We start from the raw sequence: 24,944 nt of genomic DNA on the forward strand, positions 1-24,944 counted from the left end.
GGTTAAGAAGTTATTTGCGTGTTCGAAGTTTGGTTGCGCGTTGCGCGATTACTTGCTAGTTGCAAGCAGTTATTTTTATCGGTGTACTGCTACAAATTATTCGATTGTTATAAAAGACGTCTCCAGGGCTATTACGAGTCATAACATATCAAAATTGATGAAAATACGTCCTAAAATAATCTCCCTTCGTTGTCTCATACCATTATTATATATACTGTCTGATGTTTTGGAGCATTAGTAACATCCAGTACTGGTATGTAATTTCACTGATAAAATAAAACCATTACCGTCGCACCCCTCCAGTTCTGTAGGACTACGGTTTTGTTGAATACAGATTTTTTAATATTGAACTGTATTAATCATCCCTTTTATGTGTAATCATGCTTATTTCTAGACCTCGGTATATTTATTTTATTATGCATTGTATCGCAGTCATGTTTTACGTGATGTTTCATTGCTCACATCGAAATAATTGTGACGCATTGGCATTATTTCACCTAAACCAAGTATGTAAAGATCTGTATTTACGAATACCGGTACATGAAATGTGTAGATATTGTAATTGGAATTGTGAATAAGTTTTGTTTTAATTGTAGCGTAACTATGACTGTGTAGCTAATATCTAAACCCCAGAAAGCACCAAGCTGGTATTCTGAAGGGGGTGTGGAATCTGAGAAACAACCAGTATTCAAGAATATTGCTATCAAAAAGATGTTTTTGGGAGTTAATTTGACAAACTTAACCATGATAGCCTCATGATACTTATTCAAGAAACTGGACTAAGCAATAAATGCTTGTGTGTGAAAAAATAAACGTGTTTGGAGTCCAGTGAACAACATGAGCCATAGGTAGCCTATATGAACTGTGATGTCATATGGCATCTATGATATTTTGTTTGTTTCAGTGAAATATTTTGAGTGTGTGTTTTGATCATAATATGAAGTTTATTTTTTGTGGCTGGTAGCTTAGACTGTATTGTTTGCTAGGTGTACTTTAAGTCTAGGCCTACTGGAGATGGTGTTCGACTGGGGGAATGCTTGTGGCATACAAGATGTATATATGTGTTCATTTACATTGACAGGCTGATCTGTAGACTAGTGTAAACATATATCTAGGATAGGTTGGGTTGGTAGGTCATTCCACAGATACATTTAAGGTAGGTCATTCCATAGATACATTTAAGTACCTATGTGAGGCTCAATTTTCGAATTGTGGTCTGGTATTTTCAAGTTTTTAATATATTTGAAGGACTAATAGAAAGAACATCATGGGCCCAAAACTACCTTTTCTCACAGAGATCCTGTTAGTCTCTAGCATTTTATTTCGCTAATGTTTTCGTGTTATTAGTTATGTGAGCAGTTGATCAGTTCTGTGTCTTATATCTCCACCACGTTGAGGGTTTTGTCGTTCATAAGCTTGGTATCACATTTTTAACTAATCCTGTTGTTGGCATTTCAAAGATTGATTTGGACACAACAGTTCATAACCAGTTCTTTGTCTTGCCTTTCTCCAACCAGTCAGTTATAGAGAGGTCTGTGGTTTAACATGAACTCTAAAAACAGTGCAGTTTTTATATTAACAGATTGTTGCCAGAGGTTAAAGAGTGGTAAATGACAGAAGAAAGGGGTTGTGACATTTTGAAAACTTAAAGTAAGTGCAATATTAGGGTATGCCTTCTTAGTCACTGTCCACGTTCTCAGACTAACATGTAAAAATCTTTTTATGTACCGTGATATCATGTCTTAGAGTTGAAGTTTGTTGTCTAGATAACAATAGGGGGAACAATCTTACACGTGAGGTGATATCAGTGCAAGAATCCAAATATTAAACAATGAAGTTATTAAGGAATTGTTTTATAAAGAAACAGTGTGGCTGGTCACTACTGATAGTCAAGGAAGCAAGATCCCAGGAGGCCCTACTGCTGATTAACACTTTTAAAAGTGAAACACTAATCTTATTTTTCAGAACTATTCATTCTTGTCCTCACATCCTGTCTGTCTGCGTGAGGTAGGAACTAAGTTAAGGGGCCATTGGAAGTGTTCTATTCCACCTGTCTCCTTTGGCCCATGAGATAATGGTGTTGTGTGTGTGTTTTTGAATTGGTTTGTGTTTGTTGAGTTTAACATGTGATATTGGGTTCATTATCACTATGGTAACATGGGTTTATTTGAGTCTGGGTAGCCAGTGCTGCAATGTGGATTTGGAAATCTTCATTTTTCAGTGATGGTTATTTATGTGTGTGGCATTTTGTTAGGTTTGATTAGTTTTTTTGTGTGTGTGTGTGTGTGTGTGTGTGTGTGTGTGTGTGTGTACGTGTACTGGTAGCGGCGGTCAACCTAGGTGATTTTGTTGCATACTTTTGTTGGTAATAAACTTTTATTTTTGTTTTAATCTGTAGTAATTCTGATGTTCTGTCTGTTTTACATTTATCGTACTTTAGTTGGTTTTAATTGATCTGGTGTATATACAAGTTTTTGCGTTTTCGAGTTGTTGAAGGTTTTGGTTTTTGTGGTGTTTTTTGTTATGTTGGTGTGTGAAGTTTACATTGTTTTCATTATTATTATTATTATTGCTGGTAGGTATTGAGAGCTGCATTTGAGCTACATAGGTCAAGGGAAATGTCTGATTCCACTCTTCGGGTTGTAGCTATTGGTTCCTTGGTATCTGGGCTTCCTTTCAGCTGTATTGGTTCCTTGCTATCTGGGCTTCCTTTCAGCTGTATAGGTCGAGGGAAACATCTGATTCTGCTTTTCGTGGCACTTATGCAGTCTAGGGAGCACATGCGCTGATCACGAGAAAAGTACCTATTTTTGAAGGAAACACGTGTTTCTGAAGATATAAGCATAAATATGCGCTGAATACCAAAAATTTTTTTATTTCAAAACTTGAGTGTTACAGTCATATCTGACGCGCTCTTCACCAAAAAAGTACTTATTTTTCATTTGGATGCAAAAAAAAAAAAAAATCAGTTAACTGTCTCAACATTTTTTTTGTATCAAAAATGACATATTGCATATGTATGCACGGAATTTAATTTTTTTTTTCCTCTCTCTCTCTCTCTCTTCAAGAAAGGTGGAATTAATAACAAAATTGTGGAATGGATTTTCCCAAAACATTGACGCCAGAGAAATTCTGCCAGGTAGTTATTCAGCATAGCACGGTGAGTTCTGAAAGGCCTTATAGGATTTTTTTCTTTAGCTTTTTGCCAGACTGACTTCATGTGATTTGTGGTTGCGTTTGTAAAGGGATCGAGAAAATAAAGCGAATGATTAACAGCCAGATTATTGTAGCCCAAGTTACCTATGGTGTTGTAAGTTGCCACAAATCAGAAACTGCTGTGGTTCCAGTAGCAAAACATACTGTTGCAAAATTGGCAGCAAATGGGTAGCATCACGTTGTGGCACAGCAACCATAAAGCTTTGCTTTGTCTCAACGTCACCAAAGACTCATTGCTCTCGCACCTATGACTTCGATGGTGCTGACGAAGCAGCTCTCGTCTATTTCAACAGTATGGCCAGGGCCGCCCAAAACTATTGGCTCAATTAAGAAATATTCATGGCAGATATTTCTACAAAATTGGCACCAATCGACCACAGTGTGCTCACTGCCAATTTTGAGCTCCCTCATTAAAAACTTTTGCCTATTGAGTTCGAAAACCCACATGTAAGACAGTTGCAAAATTTTAGAAATGTCTAAATGACTGCCAGCAAAAAATGACATTTTCCTGATTGAACATTTCTTTCTACAGTCCCTGCCAATGGAGCAGCTCCAAATTTCGCCATCTTTCCCTGTAGTTTTCTCCAGCTTCATCTCGTTGTATCCAACACAATACCCATTTTCACACACCATATCGTTCTTCATAAGATCTTGTTGCCTAGCCCATTGTATTGAGCTTCGGGTGTTCTCCATAACATGGTATAAATCTTCCATTACAAAGTCACTCAAATCTGGAAAATTTCTCGCCATTTTGGCACACGCAGTAATATACGATACTTCAAAACGGACAGCCTCAACAGAAAAATATAGGTTGTTGGACGCACTGATCGAGATGCATAACTGTGAGCAACAGGGACATATACCATATGCAACAATATGCAAAGCCAACAATAGCTATCATGGTTAGGATGTATGAAACTGTAAGCATTACCTATGGCTAAAGAACTCTGTGAAGAAATATATTAAAGTGTCTGCAGCATATTGGCATAACAACATGAATAAGCTGGTGAAAGCAGACAGTTAATTAATCTTTTTTTTCCCCCACCTCCATATGAAAATAAGTACTTTTTTGGTATTCCGCGCATATATATGCTTATATCTTCAGAAATATGTTTGCTTCAAAAATAGGTATTTTTCTCATGATCAGCGCATGTACCCCCTAAACTGCGTAAGTGCCATTTTCGTTATTGCAGATGTTGGTTTTTTGGTATTGTGGGCTTGGTTTGAGCTATATAGGTCGAGTGAACTGTATGATTCCTGCTGGCTTTGTGGCTGTAGCATTATGTCGTAGGTTGAGACTTTTTTAGGGGTGATGTGATGTGATGTTGTTAAAATTAGGTTGTCCTTGCCCTAGACCCCCTATTTCCCGCGGTTGTTCTATAGTTTCATTTTATCATTGAAGTAAGATTACTTTCACTGTTTCTGTTTTCCTGCAGGTTTGTTGGCATGTGTACATAGTGACAATATTGACGACATTTTGTATACTCTGGACGTAGGCGTTTCTGTCATATGGATGACGTCATGGGTCAAAGCAGATGGATTAAATCGGATGCTTCCCTAATGCCGAGTTCCGAAGGTTTGATTGGATCTACTGACACTGCCTTTGACTGGTAGCATGCTACTGATGATGTGGTGTGTGTGATATCCATGCACAAAACGTCCACACAAACACATGGGTCGTTTCACAATGCCGTAATTAGTTTCAACCAGTCAGTTGTAGTCTTCAGACGAAAGACATATGCTGAAGCTGACGGTAGACAGAGATTAGTTTCTGTTGTGTTCAATGTTGTTGAGAACAGAATGGAAACCAGTATGTGCCTTTACCCTAAAGGCGCTAGCTGGCTTGTCAAAATTGGATACAGCGTTGTGAAATGCTTGTGAGATTATGTCAAAAAATATATAAAAGAATTTTAGATCCCTTATCTCTAAAACAGTATGTCATTTTTTTCCATATTTATATTGCTTCTGCATTATTTTTAAATGCAAGTTGGGGAGCCTATGATTGTTTCGTTATGAGAATAGATAAAATTGTCGTTGCAGTGTGTGGCTGATTTCGATGAGTGATTTATGTCCAGCATTTTGATTATGTGATAGGTGAAAGTAGACGGTTGGTATTGATAAAAATCAAAATTTCTGTTATGTAAGCTAGGACTAGTGGGCCAGGGAAAAAACTAACTAGTCGCTCGGTCATTTTAGAAAAAAATTGATATTTGCTGGATGAATTCCCGAATGTTTAATGGGTTTAAAGACATTTTTTAAAAAATTTTATTCTCAACATTTAGAAACAGTGGCTATTTTTTGCTTTTACAGGCATCTGTTTTTCTTTTCTTTTTTTTTTTTTAAAAAATTATTCAGTACTGAGTTGAAGAATCATTAACTGGACTATAAATTAAAAACCATGATAACCATGCTGAATGTATTCCTTAATATAGGCCCTACTTTTAATGGCTCAAACTTGTTGATTGCAAGCTAAAAAAGCGTATTCTTTAAACTATTTAATTGGATAGATAAAAATTCTACTCATCAAGCAGCGGCAGAACACATACATAAAAGACAGCTGTAATTGGCAAGCTTTTGGAGCCAGTGGCTCCTTCTTCAGGCAGAAGGGTGGAAGGGGAAGTAATCGAGTGAAGGAGAAAGACTGGAGAGGTCTAGGAAAAGGGGTAGATATTGGTTAAGTCACCCAGAACCGCGGGTCAGAGGAGACTTACCGTACGGGATGAGAAGGAAAGACATTACTTACGGTAAGTCTCCTCTGAGCCGCTGTTCTGGGTGACTTTCCCGATATCTACCAATTTTCCTAGACCTCTCCAGTTCTCTTCCTTCACCCCTCTTCCGTCTTTTATGTGCGAGTTCTGCTGCCACTTGGTGAGTAGATTTTTTATCAATCCTAATTGTATTTTTCCAAAGTAAGAGTAATTTCTCAGCCTTAATATTTATTGTGCTATTACACTATACAGTATAACTACTTCTTATAGTGAGAAGCTTACACAAAATGTACACTATTTTAAAAAATTGATTTTTTGAATTTTTTCGTTCTTTGACCTACAATATCTTTGTAAGGAGAGCAGATAAAAGTCTGAAAATTACACACTTAATGGATCTTCATGATATCAAACTTAAATTGGAAGTAACAAACAGAAAATATTGTGGGGAAGGCTAACCAAAGACTGCAATTTATTGGCAGTACTAAGGAGATTGCCTACATTACGCTTGTCCGTCCTCTTTTAGAATTCTGTTGCGCGGTGTGGGATCCTTGCCACATAGGACTGACAGAAGTACATTGAAAAAGTTCAAAGAAGGGCAGCACATTTTGTATTATTGCGAAATATGAGAGAGAGTGTCACAGAAATGATAATGGATTTAGGCTGGACATCATTAAAAGGAAGACATTTTTTGTTGCAACAGAATCTTCTCATAAAATTCCAATCACCAACTTTCTCCTCTGAATGTGAAAATATTTTGTTGACACTGACCTACATAGGGAGAAACGATCACCACAATAGAATAAGGGAAATCAGAGCTCGAATGGAAAGATATAGGTGTTCCTTCTTTCTGCGCTCTATACGAGATTGGAATAATAGAGAACTGCGAAGGTGGTTCGATGAACCCTCTGCTAGGCACTTAAATGTGATTTGCAGAGTATCCATGTAGATGTAGACAAACCTGTACAAATCTGTGTGTTGTCATCCCCCTTCCACCAACATCTGTTCACTCACACTTAGTTAATAATGAGCCCTTGAAGTGTGCAGTTGAACAATGGAGTCTCAAAATAACGAGAATAGTTTTTCTAAGTGTTGGTTACTAACCTTGAAAACTCAATAGTGTGTCATTTAATTGCCAAAGTCAGGATAAATTTCTGAAGGGCAAAAGCAAACCTTGGCAGTTGATGAATGTATAGTTCTTGCTGACTTTTCTGAAAACTATTCCTTTGTTGTTCAAGTGAAATACAAGGGCGCCACTGGGTAAACAAACAGGCCACAGTTTGTCCATTTGTGTTCTGTTATAAAGATCCAGATAGACTAGAGTTATAGTTTTTGTGTTGCAAATGATTACTTTGAGCACAAAGCTACAGCAGTGCATGCTTTTCACCTGCAGTTAACAAACTACGTAAAACAGCACGACAGTTCCATAAACAAACTGATGAACTTCTCTGATGGTGCTGCAGGCCAATATAAAAGCAAACAAATATTAATATCTCCTTTCTCAAAGAAAAAAAGACAGTTGGCTCGGTGCAGAATAGCACTTTTTTGCATCATGTCGTGGGAAGAATGAGTGTGATGGCATAAAGGGTACAACAAAGCGAGCTGTCACAAAAGCTAGTCTGCAACGGACCTATGAGAACCAAATCTGGACACGTCAAGAAATGTTCAAATTCTGTAAAGAATAGGTAAAAGGGATTACGTATGTTTCATTAAATGTGAGGAAATATGAGAACTCTATGCCAATGTCTTGGAGGAAAGATTCAAAACTTGTCAGAAGATTAAAGGCACCCGATCTTTTCATTGTTTTATGCCTCAGTCATACAACTTGCTCAACTGTAAGTTCACATCAACATCCTCTGATAGTGAATGTCATCACTGTGGAAAACTTGTACCACTGACACTTCAAAGTAAGGACATAGTGGCTTGTGTCTATGACGAACAGTGGTGGATTGCCAAAGTTGGTAACATTGCTCGTCAAAACCAAGATGTGGATGTTACATTTTACCAGCACCAAGAACCCCATTTACAAAATTTGAAAAGGATCAACACGAGAGGCCCGTTAAAAATGCATTAAAGGAGTTGTCTTCTCCCCTGGAATTTATGACTGTGACTAGGCGAACATTTAACTCTGTGCCCAACATGAGTGAAGAAATATCTCTGTTGTTCAATAAACAACGTAGCAAAAACAAACAAGTTGAGAACGGGATAATGTAATGAATTGTCTCATTTTTTAAAGAGTTATCCTAGATATTTTTAAATTATGTAATTTATACACTGTTTCCATCAGCCCAGATATTGCAAACAGTAAGAAACATATTTTTGACTCATATTTGAAATTTTTTTTGTCCATGGAATCTCAAGGTTGAAATTTATACAGAAGTTTGATATCATAAAGGTCTATTAAATGTGTAATTTTCAGATTTATATCTGGTCCATTAACAAAGATTTGCAGACCAAAGAATGAAAAAATTGAAAAGATTTGTTTTTAAAGTGTTTCTAAGTATAAGCTTGTCATAATTGTTTCTCTAAAAAAAAAAAAAAAAAAAAAAGGTATCTGTACTGAGTAGTGTAATACCACAAAATGTATTAAGGCTAAGAAACTACTCTTTGGAAAGATAGTATTAAAATGGGTTTTTTAAATTTACAACCAACAACTTTGAGACATTAAAAGTGTATTCCCTAATACATTCAGCAGGGTGATCGTGGTTTTAATTTATAGTCCAGTGTCTGCTGAAATAAATACCTCTTATATGAAAGGTCTGGGGCAATCCATTACTGAATAATTATAAAACCACAGACGCTTATAAAAGTGTAAGAAAGCCTGAAACAAAAATGGCTGCTCTTTCTAAACGATAACCAATAAATGTTTTTAAAAAATATTTTTGAGTCCACCAAACATGAAGGAATTCACCCAGCGAATTCTTTCTACGAGAATGCAGTTGTCTCTCTTTGTAATTTTATGGCTTTCTCAAGTATGTTTCCCTTTGGATACAATTAATTGATAGTTTTATGGTTTGGATGGTGTAAGATCTTCCACGGAATGCTTGTATTTACTTAATAGGCACACGTTTAAAAATCCAAATATTAGATCATTATTTCTCTGAAGGAAACATTGTTTCCAGTATAAATCCTAGATGCAGAATTGTATTGTTTACATTGTGACTGCAGCACTATTCTTCTCTCACCTGTTGTATATAAATATTTCTGGAATAATTTTAACATCTGTTTAACAGGACACTAATGACAGCAGCAGAGAAGCTTGCCGCTGTTCCTGATGTGGATATCGACCCAGAAGGAACATTTAAGTATGTTCTAATACGTGTCTTTGCTCCAGAGGGTCCTGATGGCAAAGAACCGAGCAAATTAGTGGTCAGTAACTGGTAAACTAATATTTGGTCAACTTTGTGATACATTATTATTTGAGAGACAGTCGTTAGCATCATTTTTCAATTTTCTCAGTTGAATTTTTCTTCTGATGTCGGTGACTTGCAATGGGGAATTGTAGCCTAAGGTTGGTTGTTATCTGCATAACATACTGTTTCAGTGTTTACTGTTAAATTGGAAGTGAGATGGTGGATGGCGATACAACTGAAAACGCACAAAAGATTTTCACTGAAACACTGTTGAACTACAGTTATGGCCCTGTGTGCTATGGTATCTTTGCCAGATAGTGTTGACAGAGGACATAAAAAAAGCATTCAAAGAAGAGCAACGTATGTTGTTTTATAGCTAAGAAGGGGGAGTGCGCCATGGACATGCAGGGTGTATACGACCCGGAAGATCCGGGGAAAAACCCAGGAAATTTTTCATTGTTTTTGTTTTCAGTTAAATTTTTGTAATTTTGATTGGTAAGAACCGATACTCTAACAAAGGATATTACTGTGTCTCAATACTGCAGCAATAAAACATGAACAAGAGAAAAAACGAAAATAAAACTTAAATTTCAAGGGAAATGCACCATATACAGCAACAAAACACTGCTCATACAAGTGTCCGCCAACAGTAAAATGTGTCAAAGGCTTTAGGAAGACTGTGCAATGCTTCGTAACAGCAAATTGCCTCCGCTGAGCGTGACGTCACAACTGTTTACATTAAATTCATTTTAGCAGTTACGAGCTCGATCATGCGCATGCACAGTTGAGTAGTACCTTCTCCCGTTTCTGGCTACAGAAATTGTTGGCTGTGTAAGCAGTCGCAGCAAGCAGCTAGATGCTACCGGGAAAAATTTTACTGGAGCGCCCAAGCTGCCAGATTTATACATGCGCAGGAGGTCCAAATCTAGGGGGGGGGGGGGGCAAATTCATATTCTTGAGGGGGGGGGGGGGGAGGAAACCTTGTTTCACAAAGCGACTCGCATCCAGCACACGTTAGTTCGTTAGTTTATCGGTTATTCATATTACTTTGAAACTCATCCCTGTCTGTTTTTGAACATTTTTAACACATTCAAAGTTGATTTTGAATGAATCGTAAGTTGATTTGTGAATGCGTGCGTAGTGTACATGTTTCCTCTGTCAGTGGAATCTGACAGAGCTGAGCGAAGTAAGGCTGAACGGATGAATACCAACCGCTGTCTGATTGTGTGGTTGATTGTGTTTGCAAATGATGAGCGTTGTTGTAATTACTAGCGGAATCCATAGATTCAGACTACAGGAGTGGAAATAAACGAATAACACGTAAGATTGATTACGTATTACCTTTGCGGTGTATACAAGAAAATGAAATTTTGCCAAAAAGTTTTGGGCAGATCGCTATACTAGTAAGGGCGAGTTGTACAGTCCCCAGCTAGCAGCTACTTTAAGTTCTGTTCTGGAAGAAGCACGGAAAATGTGTTGTACGACCATGTAACAACGCCTAACCGGAGAATAATCACGGGATAGCTAAACCGGTGATTCTGGTAGAGTTAATGAAGTTAAGTCGAAATGTCGTCGTCTAATACTGAAAAAGCTGTTAATACAAATAGGACCCAAGACTGGTGTTGTTTCCCGATCTGATTACACCTATTTTGTCACTGTCTGTCTGTGTATGTGTGGATGGATATGTGTGTGTGTGCGAGTGTATACCTGTCCTTTTTTCCCCCTAAGGTAAGTCTTTCCGCTCCCGGGATTGGAATGACTCCTTACCCTCTCCCTTAAAACCCACATCCTTTCGTCTTTCCCTCTCCTTCCCTCTTTCCTGATGAGGCAACAGTTTGTTGCGTAAGCTTGAATTTTGTGTGTATGTTTGTGTTTGTTTGTGTGTCTGTCGACCTGTCAGCACTTTCATTTGGTAAGTTTCATCATCTTTCTTTTTAGATATATTTTTCCCACGTGGAATGTTTCCCTCTATTTTTATATATATATATATATATATAAAAACAAAGATGATGTGACTTACTAAATGAAAGTGCTGGCAGGTCGACAGACACACAAACATACACACAAAATTCAAGCTTTCGCAACAAACTGTTGCTTCATCAGGAAAGAGGGAAAGACGAAAGGATGTGGGTTTTAAGGGAGAGGGTAAGGAGTCATTCCAATCCCGGGAGCGGCAAGACTTACCTTAGGGGGAAAAAAGGACGGGTATACACTCGCGCGCACACACACACATATCCATCCACACATATACAGACACAAGCAGACATATTACACGTTTTTTCGAAATTTTCCCGAATTTCTCCGTCCTTTAACGTGTTTTAGCGGCAACACAACCACCTAACCTTGATGCACATCGCTGTCTACCAACCCAAGTTCACCACAGGATCAACTTAACCAACACTTTTTCGCCTTTTTTCATACCAGATTTCCAGTTGCTTTCTAGTTCACCTTTATCTCTCCCCATATATTTTTATCTTTCATTTTCATTTCAACCTCATGTTACACTTTCCACCTTCTAATACCATGTCACCCTCACAACACCCCCACAAAATAGGTCTTTAGATATGTCTGCTTGTGTCTGTATATGTGTGGATGGATATGTGTGTGTGTGTGTGTGTGTGTGTGCGAGTGTATACCCATCCCTTTTTCCCCCTAGATCCGGGACTGCTGCGCAGAACAGTCTGAATTACAGTTGGGAAGTGGGTAGTCTACACGTGACCCATTTTTACATTTAGTGTTTTTGCTGTTTCCTCTTTATTTACTGCTCCCACATCAAATGAAGACAAAACAGATTTCTGTGGCCGGGAGCTATCAAGTGAATTAAAATACATTCACATAATAATGGAAGGCTAAACTGTGTTATTAGTTGCAGATTTTATTTTATTTCCATCTTTCTGACAGTCAAGCGTTAATTGCCTTTTAGAACAATGAAGTTATTTTTGTTGGTTTGCCAAAGAAATTTTCTTTCATTAATCTTTTCCACTAAGGCAGACAATATATTTGAGACACTGTGTTTGCTGCATTTCAAGTGCACATTTTCAACTTCTAGCACATTTGGCATTACGCCATAATAAAGAACCAAACATGAGACAGGACAGTACTGGTACTCCAAGAAAATTTACATCCCAAAAACCACATAGAAAAGCTTAATAACAGGTCGTGGGATTCTGGACATACAAATTTGCACTTTAAATGTGAACATTTTAGTATGGGTCACGAAATTCCAATTCTCTTGGAGTATCCTCTGATGTCTTGTTTCTTACATAATGTAAGATCTTTTAATGTTTCACACGTACGAACATGCGGGCTCCCTACGACATCGTAGCTGCGCTTGCGCGGTGACGCCTGTCATCTGGCGCTCTCTGGCAACTGCAGAAACGAACCTATTTCTAACAGGTCGTGGGAAAATATTTCGAATGGTGTGTTGAAAATCGTTACCATCAAAGTACCATTCTAGCAGTTACACCAGAACTATGTGAGATAATGTACGATGAATTTCTTAAATCACAAAGTGTTTGACTCTCATTTAAAAATCAACTCTTTGATGATGAGCCATTTAGATGAATTTTGAGCCTGGGAGATCAGACATTTATGTCGTTATTAAAAATTTTACTGGCACATTTGTGTGATACATCTTAAATTGTAATACGCGCATAAAAGACCAACATTTTATGAGAAAGCTTAGCTTCTCTTGCAGCGTATTAATCTGATAGACCAATATTATATGTGAAGGCTTTGCGTTTCGTTTAGCAACACTATTTACATTAATTTGAGCCATTAACTTTTTCTGTTTGTGTGTTCGCGCTACTTAACAGTGATGTTGCTGTTGGTTGACTACATCACGTGTCCTAAGCTCTGAATACCTGCTGTGATCGGCTGGCGAAATTGCATGAAATGAGCTATGACTAACTTACAAAAGCGCATCCCAATCTCAATTTCAATGCTTTGGAAAGTAACATGCGGTGTTTGGTGGAATTCGAGTTTATACTTTCCTAATACAAAAATATGCAGCATACATGTTGCTGCACATCAAAGATCTTTCCAAAATGCGTGTTTTTTTTTTCCTAAAGTGCCAGGAAATTCTACGCCCGTGTATAAAACCATAATCAAAGGACTTATAAGGTATACAGTTCCAAGAGAAAATATACCGTCAGTTAACAGGGAAAAAGTATGTTTTCACTTGGGGGAAAGTGTATTTTTGACTGAGAAATCCGGGAATTTTTTTTCCTTGTCCGCATATACCCTGACATGATATACAAGTTGGGGTGACAGTCATTAAAACAAAGGTGTTTTTTGTTATGATGAGATGTTTTCAGGAAATTTCCTCTGAATGGCAAAATATTTTGTTGGCACCCACCTACATAAGGAGAAATTATTATCGTGATAAAGTAAGAGAAATCAGAGCTCCCACAGAAGCTGTTGAAGAGTGGAATGTTACAGAAATAGTCTGAAGGCTTTTCGATGCATCCTCTGCCGAACACTTAAGGATACAGGATACTTATAAATGGTGGAAAAATCAAAATTTTTTAAATGACTTTATTAAATTCTATAGTCTTTCCTGATTACATTGATATATACACTGTAGGGTTTGAAATGAAAAATGACCTATACATACCAAATTTTAAAGTTACGGTCATGTACGAGGTGCGACAATAAAGTAATGAGACTGATTTTCTTTGCAAGATGTGGCACCCCTGCAGGCTTGCGTAGGCACAATATCTGTGACCTTGGTCTATAAGCCGCTTCTAGTTCAAGCGGCATGTTGAAGCAACTGCTCAGTCATTAGTTGTGCTGTAATAAGTTAACACGTGTTAGTGTCTCTCATCACAGAAATGGAACTGCATAATATTGCGCAACAGTATGCCATTTCTTTTTGCGTTAAATTGAGTGAAAACGCGATGACAACTTTTACGGTAAGCTTAAGAAGGCTTTTGGAGAGGAGGTTATGTCAAAAGCTCAAGTTTTTGATTGGCATAAAATGTTTAGTGAAGGCAGAACAAATGTTGAAGATGAAGACTGCAGTGGACGACTGTCAACCTCACGGACGGATGTCAACTTGGCCAGAGTGCATGAACTCATAAAATCTAATAGAAGGTTATCCATGAAAATGATTGCAGGAGAACTGCACATCAATCGAGGAACGGTTTGTCTAATAATAACATTGCTGATAATTGGATTCTGCATCACGATAATGCACCATCCCATACTGCTTTGTCAGTACAGTAATTTTTTACCTCAAAATAAATTTCGGTACTGCCAGAGCCACGTTATTCACCAAATATTGATCCGTGCAACTTTTTTCTCTGTCCAAGAATCAAAATGGCAGTCAAGGACACCATTTTCAAACAACGCAAGATGTCCCAAAAGCTGTGACGAAGGTCTTGGAGGATATTACAGAAGATGAGTTCCAGAAATGTTACCATCAATGGCAGAAGTGCTAAAAAAAGTGTGTGCAATCAGAAGGGAACTTTGAAGGAGACAACACGAAAATTGACTAAAACTGTAAGCAACATTTTTTTTCACATCAGTGTCATTACTTTACATTCGCACCTTGTATACTGCCATGCCCCCTTTATTTCTGTTACAGAAACCAGTATTATTTTGAAAAGAACTGTGCACTTTCTTTCTGTTTCCAGCGATTATATGTATGATACATTGTATATGTTGGTAACAGTGCAGGTTTCTAGCGTCTGTAAATGATTATCTTTGCAATTATTTACTTTTGTGTTCTGAAGCAGTTTGTTCACATGTTAATAAACGTTTGTTTCCCAAGCGCTACATATATTTGTGAAAATACATATTTTTTAGTGTGCCACACATCAAGAAATTCAATAAAAGGAAATTCTGTGGTAACCAGTTCACAAACAAAACAAGCCACACTGTTGAAAGTAACCTACGTGTCAGTTCTTCAGTGAAGAAATTCGCACATGGCACGCCTCCTGGTGATTCAAATTTTTGTGTTAAAAATGACGCTGTTTGTAGTGGATTTGTTGTTGTTGGTGTGGGTATCTTATCTTCTTTGATAAAGGAAGTGGAAAAATGTAAACAATGTGATGGTGTAGGCTGTCTGGAAATAACTGAACAACAAAGTAGCAGGAAGGGTTTAGCGTCAAAATTAGTTGGTCTGTGTAGATCCTGCAATAAATCTACCTCGAAAATGACTTTGAACATTGTGCATAATTCATATGATGTGAATTTGAGGTTAGTGTACGCAATGCGTGCAATAGGAAAAGGAAGAAAAGGCTGCACAAACGTTTCGTCATTTGATTGACCTTCCTCCTCCCAGTAGGTTCAGCAAGTACATAAGAATACTTTTAGGTGCCTTGACGGTTGTGTCTAAAGCATCTATGAAATGTGGAGTAGAAAAAACTGTTAATATTAGTGAAACAAGGGACATTGCTGTTGCACTTGATGGGACATGGCAACATCGAGGACATCGTTCCTTGAATGGTGTTTTAAGTGCTACTTCTGTGGAAAATGGAAAAGTTGTTGATGTTGAGTGCTTATCTAATTATTGCCACATCTGACATAGTAACACTGAAGGACATATTGAACATCAGTGTTATAATAATTATGATGGTTACAGTAGAGGTATGGAGTGTGATGGAGCTCTAAAATTATTTCAGAGGTCAGTGCCCGTTTATAACGTTAGATATACAAAGTACCTAGGTGATGGGTACTCTAAAGCTTTCAATAAAATTAATGAGTTCAATGTTTATGGTGATAGCTTCGTAACAAAACTGGAGTGTTGTGGACATGTGCAAAAGAGGATGGGTGCTAGATTGAGGAAGCTAAGAAGAGAAATGAAAGGAAAATTGCTATCTGATTGAAAATTTCTGTCTGGCTGAGACAGATTGACAGAAACTGAAACAGACCTCCTTCAGAGGTATTAAGGACTGGCCATTAGACAAATTGCACCTCTGAATGATGATACAGCAATGAGGAAAGCTGTATGGGCCACCTACTTTCATAAGTTGTCCACAGATGACCACACTGTTCATGGACTTTGCCCTAAAGGAGCAGATTCTTAGGTGTGGTTACCAAAAAGCAAAGGAAAGTGGTCAAATATACTATCAAAATATCATAAGCATTATCTTCTTGAGCCTGTTATGAATGAAATAAAACCAATTTTTAGAGATCTGAGTGGACCCTGTTTTGCTTAGTACCACATTTACTCGAATCTAAGACGCACCTGAAAAATGAGACTCGAAATCCAGGAAAAAAAATTTTCCCGAATCTAAGCCGCACCTGAAATTTGAGACTTGAAATTCAAGGGGAGAGAAAAGTTTTAGGCCGCACCTCCAAATCGAAACAAACTTGGTCCATTGTAATATGAGACACAATTTATGTCAAATGAATGACGATACAGCTACAGTAGTTTGGTTCGAGTCGTAAGCTCAGTAGTTAAGCTTTACCAGGTAGCCATTGCTATGCGTCAGGCGCTCCGTCCGTATTATACGGGTACCCTTCCTCTTTCGCGTACTTCGTTAGCGAAACAATGGCAAGAGACTGCTATTTGCTGTTACCTACACTCCTGCTTTCTTTGAGAATGATCAACAAGAACCAAATAATAGACAGCGTATGATAGAAGATATTCTGAACGGGAGTTTAGCGAAAATTTTTCTCCGTTTGAAAATCTTTGCAGGCACCTCTTTAGTACATTACATTCTGCACTGAAATTAGTCATCTTAGATTTAAAAATCTAGTCAATTGCCGTGCTTCATTTCTGACTGTATCACTATTAGGCATAAGAATAATACAAATATAAACATGGGATGATACCTATATTTTTCCGCGTTTGCTGTTGTCTCACTCTAGTTTCGTAGTTTATTAGGCAGACAGGATTTAAATGAGTTAGCAGCAAACACGAAAGAATACATGGCAAAATGTTTATATTCTAATTATTCTTATGTGAAGAGAATACTGCATGCTATTCACAATTCATAAAAGTTCCTATAAGGAACCATCTCTTCTCACAGTTAGGAAAAAATTCAGAACGTAAAGTTGGCCATATTGACAAACATCCCAAACAGTCTTGCCAGTCGGATTTTCGTAGCGCATTGAAATGCTGCTACATTCAAAGGTGCACAATACGGAATTTGTATTTACTTCGTTGGATAATGTATGAAAATGCAGTGGTCGAAACTCGAGACGGAGGAAAAACTTGTCTGCCACCCCCCCCCCCCCCCCCTTTTTTTTGTTTTTTTTTTTAATGCACTCATGCAGAGGGTTTGGCGCCAGTATTTATCTTTGTGCCTGCAAAGCATGCCTGTGTAGCGCTACATATATTCGACAGCAGAAGTTAGTTGTGGCGGCACCTACCAACATTTTCCAGAACTTCCGCTTACTTTGCACTCGATTCTAAGCCGCAGGCTGTTTTTTGGATTACAAAAACCGGAAAAGAAGTGCGGCTCAGATTCGAGTAAATATGGTAAATGTCTTCATGGGGGCACTCAGAAAACAAATGAAAGTTTCAACCATTCCATACGGGAAAGATTACTCAAGAATGTTTTTGTAGGACTAAATACATTAAAAGTTGGTGTACTAGATGGTGTGCTATGTTTCAATGACGGAGTGATAGGAAGGTAGGAAGTCCTGAGAAATTTAGGCATAAAATGTGGCTCTAATATGAAAGATCAATTTCTTCTGTGTGACAGACAATGGGTGCATGAAGCTGAAAGATTCGCTCTTCAAGTTACCAAAGAAGCAAGAAGTGCTAAAAGGAATGCCAAGAGGAAGCTTGAAGATGAAGAAAGGCTGCAGGATGTAGACTATGCTTCAGGAATGTTCTGAGGCACAGTTTAATTGGACTCATATGTTCATTCGCAATTTCCCGCTAGTTGTTTTCTTCAGAATTCAGGTACAAATATTTCCTAAAGTTTATAAAGCATTGCTCTAATTTTTTCTGTAACTTTTGGTAGTCCATACTTATGTAGTAGACCTAAGCTTTATTGCAGAATCAGCTAAATCATAGAAAAAATAACATTTTTATTTGGAAAAAATTATAAATATTAAAATGTAAGATGTGATACTTTTTTATCCTTGTAATATACGTAATAGGTGGAATTAAATAGGTCTAGTATCTCAGCCATGTCATGCATGTCTGGTAAAAATTTGGTCTCCTTCAAATGTTTAACATTGGATTAAATGGTACCTCAGTTTGAGGAAGAATTTCCTTGTTACTTTCTTTAAATAACTCTAAGCAGGTTCAAAAATATTCAAAATACTGCTAATTTGTTTAGAAAGTGTGCTCTATTACCTGATATCAACAAAAAATCTTAAAACATATACATTATAAACAGTGCCTGAAAGAAATATAATATTGAGCTGGAAAAATGCCCTGTATCCTTAAGTGTGAACTGCCAGATAGCCGTGTAGATTTACACGAGAAATATCGTCTGGTTTGCACTGATGATGTAATGATGTGAGGGGGCTGAATGCAAATTTTTTTTTTTTTTTTTACACCTGCTTTGGTGACGGAAGCAATGCATTCAACTTCCAGAAAGAAATTATCTCACAAAACAGGCCTTTGACTAAACTTCATAAAGTGCCGTACTGTGCTGGTTTATGGTATAGAGCAGATGTTACCAACAAGTATTCCATTGGTTCTCCATCATTTGAAAAAACGTCGTTTTCACTAAAACACAGCTACATTTACAACTCCATTTTTCCTGTACAGTGTTCTATAATACATACAATTGTGACTTTAAATGACAGCTTTGAATTATCAAGGGCATCAGTTTTTTTTTCCAAATTTAATGTGCCATTATCAACAGAATGATTGCATGCAGATCATTATATTGGCGTGTGAGGTTTTGGGATTGACATTTATTTTTTTTATTGCGTATCTTGAGACTTTGAGCCAAAGCTCGTGGGATGAGGTGGTACCTAGTTTACAGAAAGCTGAATATAAAATTTATAAACAAAAAATTACAGAATTAATAAAATATGAAATTAAGAGAAATTAGGATAAATTACATGTTACATAGAGAAGTTCTCATGTATTGTGAGGGTCTCTTGTGCAGAATTGTAGCATACCACAAGGTAACCTTTGTGTGTGGATTTGAATACTTACGTGTATCACTCTTTTTTTCTGCCCTGCTGGGAAATTTGGAAAAAAAACCTGGAGAAATCTTGTTTTTTGTCTCAGTAGATGAAACCGTTTGTTTACTGGGATTTCCTGCATCGTCGCTGGCTGGATGCAGCTTAATACATGCACCGCTTCCCTACTCCCTCATTCTTACTGCTTCTCCACTTCCTACCACTCCCCTCAGCTTGCAGTCAGTGCTGCCACCACTTCTTGCCACTAGCCTAGTAGCTGCCGATGGGAGGCGTGAGGGGTGGTTTGTTTTGATATGATTCTTGGAGATTGTTGACCCAGTGGCTGGAGACAACGGTCATATGTGCACGAGTTGTGTCTGAGTGATTGTGTGAATGTGGTGTGTGTGTGTGTGTGTGTGTGTGTGTGTGTGTGTGTGTGTGTGTGTAGAGTATTTGCACAAATTGATGGATTTATCACCACCATCTCATTTCGTCAACATAATGTCAGTGACTTGTGTAAAGCTGGCCACATGAATGGACTTCCATGATGGGCCAAAACCACAGGCCGTTTCTGTGGGTCTCTCTAACGGATTGGGGCTGCCGATTTGAAGCCCATCGTTTCCCAATAATGTGCAAGCCCTGCCCATCGGATCTAGTCTCGCCGATCTGCTCCCAGGCCGGCTCTGTTTGTGTGTGGTATAATGCAGTGGGTTTTCGTGATTTATCCGAGGACTCAGGACTGTGGTGCTCCTCGGCAGGCCAGAGGCCACGGGCGATGGAGTTCAGGAATTATGACTTTCTCACTGCAAGTACATTGTGCAGTACATTGTTTTATAAACATTTTATTTATTCTAGTACATTTTGGGGCTTAGAAAATAATTTATACAGGATGTACATATCTTTTTTTTTTTTACGAACATTCAGTACACGAAACGTGAGTGACCCGGCAGACATCAATACAGTAATCGAATTCGTGTCATACCTGTCCCAGCATGGCATCGTCAATTGTGATATTTGTTTCTCGTATTCTCTCCTGGAGCTCCGCTACATCACGTGGTAGAGACCATACATACACCGGATCTTTAATGTGTCCCCACAGAAAAAAAGTCACACGGAGTGAGATCTGGTGATCAGGGAGGCCATTTCATGAAACAGCTGTTCCCTTCTGTAGCACGGCCAGTTCATCGATGCGGCAGCTCCGTATTCAGGTACCCACAAACTTCACGATGAAAATGGGGTGGAGCCCCATCCTGCTAAAAGATGAACGGAGAGCCCAATTGCATCTGAGGCATCAGCCATTGCTGCAACATATCCGAGTAGGAATATCCAGTGACAATGCTCTTGGCGAAGAAGAATGGCCCGTACAGTTTTCGACACGACAAAGCACAAAAAAACATTTACATTTAGCGAATCACACCCAAATTCAATGCATTCGTGTGGATGCTTTGTACCCCAGATTCGACAATTATGCCTGTACACTTTCCCATTAGTGTCAAAAGTGGCTTCATTGCTAAAACTGAAGCGATCAAAATTCCATCCCCGTCCTTATTCAGTTGTTGCAACTGTGAACAAAACTCAAAACACTTGTCTTTGTCGTCGTTATTGACCTTCTACCCTAGCTCCAATTTGAATGGTTTCATAGACAACTTCTGTCGCATGACTTGCCACAGTCAGTGGAGCCATTTCGAGTTCATGGGATGCACGACGCACCAATTTCTTTGGACTCCTTATGAATGTCTCTCGTATGCAATCCAAATTCACTTCACTCACACTGGGATGTCTGCTTCTCTGTGCTGGGCACAAGCAACCCATCATAATAAATTTGTTGTGCCTTCCTTGTTGGTGGTTTCTTACCGTACTTTGTTCTAAACATCCATTGAACAGCTGTAGCACACACTTTTTTTGTTGAACTCCAACACACAGAAAGTTCGCTCCGCACCTGAACTTGCCATATTTATGACTGGTGCTATCGGCAAATCACCAAAGTATGCTGTGGTGGTATACATGAAAAAGAACTTTCAGGGTTTCTCTTCAAAATGACATATGTGTGATATCTGTGCTATGTTTGGTTCTTGTGCAATAAATAATTGAAAGTGTTCCCAGATGTAATGTACACCCTGTATATTAGAAAGTATGAGCGATAGGAAGAACAACTTGTGGCAGTCACAGGCGGTTTGTATGCTATGTACCTGTATATTTTGGCCTGCCTTATATACTTCTTTCAATAGGCCTACTTTTTTCTGAGGTTATTTCTGAAATCAGTGTAGGTATTTTAAATCTGTCTTGTGACTCCAAGGAAATGCGTATTTGTGTCACCAAATATGTTTAGTTTTATTGAAATAAAATAACATCAGTGGTCTTAATGGAATATTATATACCATTGTCTTTCTTTCTCCATCTAAAAACTGTTCATTACAAAAGATGCTGAAATTAGTACTTAAGATTTTTGCTCATGAGGGGAAGAAATACAGAAGTCCTTACATTTTTTTTTTTTTTGTGAACTTGTCTTTACTTGCCCTTGAGATCTCGAAATTTGTCAGAGAAAAATGCTAAAACTTGCTGGAAATCGGGAAACGTCACTTGGGGGAACTTGCGGCAACCCTGGATGTTCACAAGCTGGCACTGCAGAGCTTGCCGACTGCATTTTTCAGGGATGAGAATATTCTTGCCAAGTGCACAGAATTGGCCCAAACTATAACAGCATATGAGATAACAGAGCAAAAGTAAACAAGCTTTTGTGTTTGTGTCCAAGACATAGTGTATAGTGAAGACAGAAGTGTTCATTTTCTGCTTAAGGTGTTGAACATGATACTTCTGAGAGAGCTTTTCATCTATCTTCAGTCTTAAGAATTTAAAATGTCTGTTCGACCAGCTCAGGACAAGACTATTTCTATTTTACAAGAGTTCAGTTGTTGGCAGTGAAGTATTAATCCGTTCTCCAAAAGCCATGTGCTGATGTTGCCAACTACCTTGTCAGCTAGATGATTTACGTTATGTTCAGTGTTTTCCGAGAGAACACATGTCTGAATATACAAAAGCTTTCATTTGCATTTGCAGTAGGTATGGGGGGAAAAAAAAAGAAAAAAAAAAAAAAAAAAAGAAACAGAAGCTCCTGTGTGTGTTTCCTATAGATAGTGGATATAACAACAGCTCCTTTAAGTTATGTTTTCAGATTATTTTTGATGCCACAATTTCCACTCACGTTGCTACTTTTGTGTTTTCTTCTTGCTTAGTACTCTTGATACATTTTGTTCAAAGTTTGACTATGGTTCCTGTTACTAGGTGCGAGGATACAAGTGAGTTGGCTTCCATTCGGACGTCTACGATGAGACGATGGACAGGGTGAATGGCCTCGGCATTGATACAGAGTGCACTGGTGGTGGCAGAATACAGCACGACCCCAGTGCCAAGGTCATCAAAGTGTACAGCTACTCACAGGTAGTACCAAAAGCAGTGAGTTGTAGAAATGACAGTATGTGTCATCTTGAGCTGTTATTCAACTTAATTTTTTACTGTGTGACTGGTTTCAGTTGAAGACCATAATGGTTTCAGTTGAAGACCATTTTCAGGCACCTGTTGTATATACAGCGCGGATACGGGAAAATTTGAGATGAAAAGAATGTTTGAAAATTATAGTAACAATACAAGCAACACTTACAGAATTTGATTACCAGCAAAAACTATATATATCAAAAGAATACAATGTCAGAAATATAAATTAAATATCCACAAGCATTGTATGTATTGTTACTACAATTTTGAAATATCCTTTTTGCCTGAATTTTTCCTGTTTCTATGCTGTGGGAACAACAGGTGCTCGAAAATGGTCTTTGACCAAAACTGGTTGCATCGTAAAAAAAAATTATCAACAGCTTAAAGTGTTACATGATGTCATTTCTACAATTCGTATAAGCTGCAGACCACAGTTAACAAAAAATATTTTAAGAACAGTGAAGTTTCTGTTCATACGTTGTGTGCCCTATAATTCAAGTATTTTTAAAGCTTTTAAGAATGTTATACGCCAAGCTCCTCCATGGGAAAGCAGTTTCTGCTTTGGTTACACGGCACAAATTATAGAATACCTTGTTAGATGGTCAGAAGTAAATGTCACCAGATGTTAATACCTGTAAATCATCATCATGCTTCTTACAACCGTGTACAATAATTTGGGTGTGGTGTTGTGGACAAGTGTTATGGTTGAAATGGCTACTGTTGTTCTGGGTAGCAGCCATGATTATGAAACTTCCTGACAAATTAAAACTATGTGCCGGGCCAGGACTACATCCTGAAACCTTGCCTTCCGTGGACAATGCTGATACCAACTGTGCTGTTCAATCTGATTCAGGATTTTTTCTTACACCTTTCAGATTACTTTTGAGGCCACAATCCTTGCTTCCACTTGTATATTTAGCGAGAGAGAGTTGTATATGTAGCGAGAGAGAGAGAGAGAGAGAGAGAGAGAGAGAGAGAGAGAGAGAGAGAGAGGATCTTCTGTCCCATAATTTTATGACATTATTATTATTAATATTATTATTATTATTATCAGCTTCTGTATCTTTTGATTGAGTATAGTTACGGCAGCACATGAATTGTGGTGAGCCTGGTGTTTTTACAAGACTTTTTCCAGTTGCCAGGACAGTTGTCATAATTACTCAAATCAACAATTCCTTGCACTTGGAGCAGACCAAATGATTCCTCTGTACCCCTCGCACCTATTTTATACTTTTCAGACTGTGTTTCACACATTTTGTGACCTACCTGTTTCATTTAACACAGTTAATACAGTTGCAGATTGTGGGTACGTGTTTAATTTTTTTGCACGGTTACTGCTGCTTGTGTTTCAGTGTTGTGTACAATGCCAGACCCATCAATAGAAAAATTAATTCTGATGCTGCATCTTGCACATCTGTTCTGAAGGTCTTTACACACTCCCTTTTTCTGCTGCTTTTGTGTTGTGATGTGTGGTGTAGAAAATTTCAGATTGCTTTACGGTTTCATGTGCTCTGTATTAGATGCAGTTTTAGTGTACGTACAAGCACATTGTTTACTTATGATGTAGTTGTAGTTAAGAGTTCTCGTTTTAGTGTTTAATTATTATTGTGATATGTAGCACACTGTTTAATTGTACTTTAGTTTTAAAATAGCCAAGGACTGCTTCATTTCAGGGGTTTGGGAAGGCAGACCACAGCAAGACTGTAGAAATTCTGAAGACTGCATATCCTGTTTACAACATTACTTGGAGTGATGAAGGATACTGATCTGCTCAGGTAATTAAATTTACATATGTGTGATACATTCAAAATGTCTCTGACATTACGACAACCTTCATAATGAATGAAGGTGATATTTTTTCCATTTAAGCTGTTGTATTTTAATAAGACCTCTCCTTAATTATACAGGGTGATTCAAAAAGAATACCACAACTTTAGGAATTTAAAACTCTGCAACGACAAAAGGCAGAGCTAAGCACTATCTGTCGGCGAATTAAGGGAGCTATAAAGTTTCATTTAATTGTACATTTGTTCGCTTGAGGCGCTGTTGACTAGGCGTCAGCGTCAGTTGATGCTAAGATGGCGACCGCTCAACAGAAAGCTTTTTGTGTTATTGAGTACGGCAGAAGTGAATCGAC

General features: G+C 38.0%; 1 protein-coding gene across 1 annotated transcript; it reads left to right on the forward strand.

The window, feature by feature from the left end:
• LOC124789550 (14 kDa phosphohistidine phosphatase-like) lies at positions 1-24,573 on the forward strand. Its single transcript, XM_047256951.1, is given in 4 exon segments — positions 1-253; positions 9,155-9,290; positions 22,598-22,753; positions 24,481-24,573. Coding segments are annotated over 4 exon segments (417 nt in total). The 5' UTR covers positions 1-221.
• Positions 24,574-24,944: the final 371 nt, after the last annotated feature.

The sequence above is a fragment of the Schistocerca piceifrons genome, chromosome 3, assembly GCF_021461385.2.
Source record: "Schistocerca piceifrons isolate TAMUIC-IGC-003096 chromosome 3, iqSchPice1.1, whole genome shotgun sequence".
In the NCBI taxonomy this organism is placed as follows: Eukaryota; Metazoa; Arthropoda; class Insecta; order Orthoptera; family Acrididae; genus Schistocerca; species Schistocerca piceifrons.